This window comes from Alligator sinensis, unplaced genomic scaffold, assembly GCF_000455745.1.
Source record: "Alligator sinensis unplaced genomic scaffold, ASM45574v1 scaffold635_1, whole genome shotgun sequence".
Taxonomy (NCBI): domain Eukaryota; kingdom Metazoa; phylum Chordata; order Crocodylia; family Alligatoridae; genus Alligator; species Alligator sinensis.
Window position 1 is genome coordinate 1,094,269 of NW_005842482.1, and position 6,194 is coordinate 1,100,462.

Genomic DNA, 6,194 nt, shown 5'->3' on the forward strand with positions numbered 1-6,194 from the left:
CTAGCTTCTGCTGGGCGTACCCCTTTTTTTTTTTTTTTTTTTTTTAAGAGGACCGCAATGTCCCTGTTAAGCCAGGAGGGCCTACCAGCCCTTCTGCTACCATTCCTCTTTGCAGGAACAGTTTTCTTTTGTGCTTCGAGGATTGTATCCTTGAGCAACCACTCTTCACGCATCCTGTTCACCTTCCCTTCCTGGTCCCCCTGGTCGCCTCCCGTTAATGACCTGAGCCTGTCCAAGTCAGCATTTTTGAAGTCCAAGACTTCAATCCTGCTGGTTGATTTGTTGACCTTGCAGCAGATGGTGAACCTGATAATTTCATGGTCGCTGTCACCCAGGTTACCCTCAATGTTCAAGCCACACACCAGATCATCTCCCTTGGCCAGGACCAAGTCTAGGAGAGTGTTACCTCTGGCTGGCCCTTGCACTTCTTGGGTCAGAAAAAGCGCTGCAATCAGTCAGGAAACTGAGTGAACAATCTGACCTAGCCAAGTGTTCCCCCCAATCTATGTGGGCAGGGGATTGTGGCCCTGCCTCTGGTCCTATGCTAACACTACCTCATGATCCCAGCTGCCTGTCCCACTTTTGGATGCTGCTCCCCACCCACTTGTGGAACCATTCCATCTGCCCAGCTGAGCATACCCTGCCCGCAGGGTTCCTGGCTGGTTTCCATGGAGAACCTGCCCACCCATCCCATCTGGTACCCATGACAGTGGGTGTGGGGCAGGCAAGCCAGGGTGCTCAGACAGCAGGGCCAGGTCCCACAGCAGCAGCAACACTAACAGCAGCAGTCAGCCAGGAGCTGTAGCTGCCACTGCGACTACTGGGGCTGCTAGAAAGTAGAATCAAGCTCATGCCCGGGTAAGAGGGGCCAAGGGACCTGCTGCAGGCCAGGTAAAATCCCTTGGCAAGCTGGATCCAGACTGTAGGCTGCATTTTGCCCACCCCTGTGTTAGGATATCAATGGCAAGGACACAGAGAGCACAGGTAAGTACTACATATTCTCAGTGTCCAATGCAAAAGCCACAGCAGTCCCCTGAAGGAATAATTGTAAGGAAAATCCTGAACAGCTCATGCAATGCCCTTGTATGAGGTATGTGCAGGTGTTCTGTAAGGATGGCATACACAGATGCAGATGAGGAGGATTGAAGTATCTTCTGTGCAAACTGTCATCCCTTGAAAAATGCCAAGTCTCTTATGAAGTGTGGAAGTGGCAGAATGTCTCAAGAGAACAGTTTTAAAAATTAGCGTAGTCCAGGGGTTGACAATCTATAGTCTGTGGGCAAGATCCAGCCTGCAGACATGGTGTTTTGGTGGTGGAGAGGTGCTCCTCTTCCCCCTTCCCTTCCTGAGAATCCACCCACCCTCCACCAATCTGAGCAGGATCATTCCAGGCCACCCCCTGGAAAAAGTTGCCAACCACTGATGCAGGGGAATTCAATCTCACTAGTTTTATTGTTGGATGTAAGGGAACTGTCTTTACGAAAGGAAACTTCAGACAGATCAGAAAATGGTCTAAGTTTGGTAAGGTTAAAGGACATTTAAAACAGATACTAAATGGAAGGTGTTAGGCAACCTCAATTTATGGACCTCTGCCACCTATGAAAAGTTGATTTTTTTTTTCCCCCTTCACAGGTGACTTTCTATGTGTATCCTTAGTAAATGGATTTGTACAACTGCGCTACAACCTTGGTGACAGAACACTGATCTTACAAACTTCTCAAAAAATCAATACAAATGGAAGTACATGGCATCTACTTAAAGCAGGAAGAGTTGGTAATGAAGGCTATGTGGATCTGGATGGCATCAACATTACTCAAAAAGCCAGTGCTGGAATGACTGCCCTAGATACACGCACGGATTTTTATGTTGGAGGAGTATCATCTTTAAATGTTGTCAATTCGATGGCAGTAGAGAATGAACCTATAGGTTTTAGCGGGTGTATACGAGAAATTCTTATAAATAACAGAGAACTTAAACTTACTGAGAGAGACCCGAAAGATGGTTCAAATGTAGGTGACTGTGATGGAACTGTTTGTGGGTACACAGTGTGCAAAAACAGTGGCACATGTAAAGTTCACAATTCAGTCTTTTCTTGCTCTTGTCCCCCACAGTGGATAGGAAATACATGTGAACAATCTGTTTTCTGTTCACATAATCTATGTAGGCACCAAGCTCTTTGTATTCCTGATCCCATTTTACTTTCATATAGCTGTGCTTGTGTATTAGGGTATTCAGGTAGATATTGTGATAATGAAAGTTCATTTTTTACTGCAAAATTTGTAGGCAACTCTTATATCAAATATACGGATCCTTATTATGCAAAGAGAGACCTCCGATATAGCAGTGTATCTTTAAATTTTACTACCATCCAGAGCGAAGGCTTAATTTTATGGCTGGGAAAAGCTGAGGATGAGGACAATGATTTCCTTGCAGTTGGTCTCACCAATGGGACATTAAAAATTGTGGTTAATCTTGGAGAAGGAATCTCTGTCCCTTTAATTCACAGTAAACAGTCACTTTGTTGCAACATATGGCACTTCATTACTATAGCTCAAAATCAGACATGTATTAAGGTGTTCCTTGATGAGAATCTGGTTCTTTTTGAGGATACTGATCCACAAGGAAAATATATTGCTTTAAATTATGGGGGCATTTGTTATTTTGGTGGGTTTGAACTTGGCAGAAAAGTAAATATGGTAACTTCAGGACTTTTTAGTCAGGAGTTAGTTGGTAAAATTAAAGATGTTGTACTCTTTCAAGATTCTAAAAAAATTCAATTAATCAAAGCAGAAGGCTACAATGTTTATAATGGAGATAATCAGGATTAACTGAAAAAAAATCATTAGGGTATGAAGAAACCTAATACAAATGAAAGTATAGGCTTATGCTCTACTCTGTATATTAGTCATATTAGCTACAAAATGCTTAATAGTATTACTCATTTACCGTAACTACTTGCCTACTAATATCACTTACTTTTGTCTCCAGTGACGAATTGCATAGAAGAGTAATTAAGTTTGATAAAAAAATTAAATTTAATTTTTGTTATTATTTGGAAAATAGAAAAACTTGGTTTAGATCAATTTTTGCTGGAAAAGTTTTCCACACTGACATTAAAAAGTGATGGTGAGTTAATATACAAAAACAATTATCTATCCAGTATTTAAAAAACTGAAAAATTGAGAAGATAATTTACCTGCTTATTCACAAATCCAAATTTTTAAAATTAGACTTTTATACAAAGTAAACTTTAATAATCCTCAACTACATCATAATATAAAATGTAAAATCTTCCAACTGGAAGTTAACAAGAAAGTATTAGAAGTGCCACTATTTAAAGGGAAAACATCTATGCTTTTTCAAAAATTTCAAAAATACATGTGTAAGAAAATGGAACCTATTTTTTTCTAAAAACGACACTCCAAATTTTCAAGACAGCTAAACACACAGCCGCTCCTTGCTAGACACCTTGCTAGTGGTCTTTGTTCTGAAAACCTGCTCTATTATATATGGTCGCTGGATGGGGAGACTTTACTCCATAGATATTCTTTTTCTGCTAAATCAGTGGTCACCAACCAGTTGATCTTGATCAACTGGTCCATCATGGAGCCTGTGACAGTTGATCTCAGTCTGTCAGAGGCTCCATAAATCAGGAGCATTAGGACACACATGGCTGGGCTGGGCTGGGCTGAGCCATGCCAGGCCAGGCTGGTGAGTGGGGTCAGAGCTCCAGCAGCTTGTCCAGGAGGCAGAGGTGAGTGCAGGGAGCAGGGCAGGGGCCAGGGCAGTAGATCCCGGGGTGCCCTTTATTTACAAAAAGTGATTTTCACCATAAAACTGTTGGAGACCACTGTGCTAAATTACAAAACCTAAAAAATAGATAGAAGCATACAAGACCATTACAATGATTTAGTCTAATTGCTTGCATAACACAGGCTATTAAATTTCAACATTAATTTCCATATCAAGCCCAAAAATTACAGGTGAATTACAGTGTATTCTTTAGGAAAGCATTTCATCTCAACTGAAACTTCAAATAGTAGAGAAACCACCATATCCTTTGTTAATTTGTTCCGTTACATAATTTCTCTGAGGACTTTAAATCTTTATGTCCAAATTTGAAATGTATCTTGCTTCTGGTCCCAGCTGAATTTGGACAGAAATACATATATTCCCAATTTTAAAATTTCATATTTAATAAACCTTCATTTTTTCCCAAAATATATTTTGTTAATCCTACACTTCTGGGTGAGATACCATAAATGCTTATTGCCATAATAAATATGGCATTTCTTTGCTTTTCCTTTTTTCCTGCTTCTTTATGCCTGGTAGCTAATTGGCATCAGTATAGAAAACATTTGTGAAAATTTTGTAAATATTGCTACAGCTTGGATAGAAACTCACTGACAACACTCGCTATCAAGTTTGACCACCGCATTTCATTTGAGATTGCTGCAAGAGACTATAAATCACGTAACAAGGACACACAAGCTGCTCAAGAATTTAAATACCAGTAGAGGGGCTTTGCAGGGAGAGAAGTGCACATAGGTAAGAAAATTAGCCGAGTTAGAGAAGCATGGCAAAGCACGAGAGAGGATGAAACCCGTAATTAACAAGTACAGTGCATGGCCCTTAAAAAGCTAAAGCTCTAGTTTCGTGGCACAAGACAATGAATGACCGTGTCCAGAATACAACTGTTGTTACCAACCTAATAAGAGCCAGCTCCATTACTGTGCTCAGCTAAAGGCTCTCTGGGCATGCCTTCAGGCTGAGTACTGACTGAAAAAGCTTAGGTGCTGTGAAAAAAAAAAAAATCCATTTTTGGTATGATTCATCTGTTCAGGAAAACAGGACTCCACATAGTCTTTGCAAATGATTAAGATTGATGCCATTCTTAACTGGAACAACCTGTTAGACCAGGAGTATTCAAACTCACCTGCTACCAAATTTTCAGACTTGTGTGAAGCCACATGGGTCCAGCAGCATGGCCCCAAATGCCCAATCTAGCATGTAGGGAGATGCGAGTCCCAACACGGAGTATGGGGCAAGGTGGGGGCAGTGCAGGGACCCAGGGGCCAATCCAAGCAGGTAGCGTTGGTGTGGGGCCCTGTGGCCCCGTTCTAGTGCACAAGAGCTAGCCAAGGCAGTATGGGGCAAGCAAGAGGCATGCAGGGGCCCCATCCGACCTGCAGACCAGCCCCGTGCCATTCACGTAGCCTGCAGGGCCAGAAGATGAGCACCAGTGTGCTAGACCCTTAATTTTGCTTAGCTGCATAGGCGTAGCAGTAAATATAATCTGCTTACCACTGCCCAGACCAGTATTTGTTTTCATGGAACTAATCTATGCTTCTCGTTCATGTCACCAGTGATGTAAGAAGAAAGCCTTTAAGGAATGACTGATATTTTCTGTTGTAATAGAAAATTTAAACTTAAGTTTTTTTTGTTTTAAAACACACATTTCTGGTTTCTTTATAGCTATCTGTATAGTGTTCCATAGGAAAACAGCAGGAAGTTCCTTCAGTATAGGTTTTGCTTTGCAAAATCAACTGGGAGTTTTAATCACAGATCTCCCACAGAAGTTAGGAAAGTCATGTGGCAAAATTCTCTAGCCAGTGTGAAAACACAGCCATTTGAAGGGCCATCCCACACAAAAGTGAACAAATGTAATTCATTCTGCAAAGGCCCGCTTATATACTTAAACAATAAGGAAAAATAAAATAGAAAAACCCCTTTTGTTATATTTGATGTTCTTAATTGTAATCTAGTTTACAATTGTTTGAGTTTTTCATTTGAATTGACCAGTATTATGTTATTGTATAAATAAAATATTTACATCAAAATAAATATTTTCTACTGTCTTCCCTTTTCACTTTAAGGCTCAAGAACTATTTTCCCCCTCATATTAGGAATTACATGCTTTGATTGCCGTGTTCTCCACTATAAAGTTGCATGGATTTATTGTAGGACACAGAACAAGTTACCAAGCAAGTACGAACTGGATGTCTGCCACAGAGAAAATAAATTAGGTCCATTTTTCAATGTCTATTTCAAATATTTCTTTGGCACCCACAAACTCCAGGCCCATTTCAGAACACACAGAAAATAGAAATGTCTTGCTTATCCAGCCTGGAGACCAAACATTATTTTTCACAGGTTAAGGGGCCACAATCAATATTGTTGAACAGACTCTTTCC

At 40.7% G+C, this 6,194-nt stretch overlaps 1 protein-coding gene across 1 annotated transcript in view; it reads left to right on the forward strand.

The window, feature by feature from the left end:
• LOC112551503 (protein eyes shut homolog) overlaps nucleotides 1-2,828 on the forward strand; it is a 579,454-nt gene extending 576,626 nt beyond the window's left edge. Inside the window, 1 exon segment of the mRNA XM_025212766.1 lies at nucleotides 1,633-2,828. Coding sequence (XP_025068551.1) covers nucleotides 1,633-2,828 — 1,196 coding nt within the window.
• Nucleotides 2,829-6,194: the final 3,366 nt, after the last annotated feature.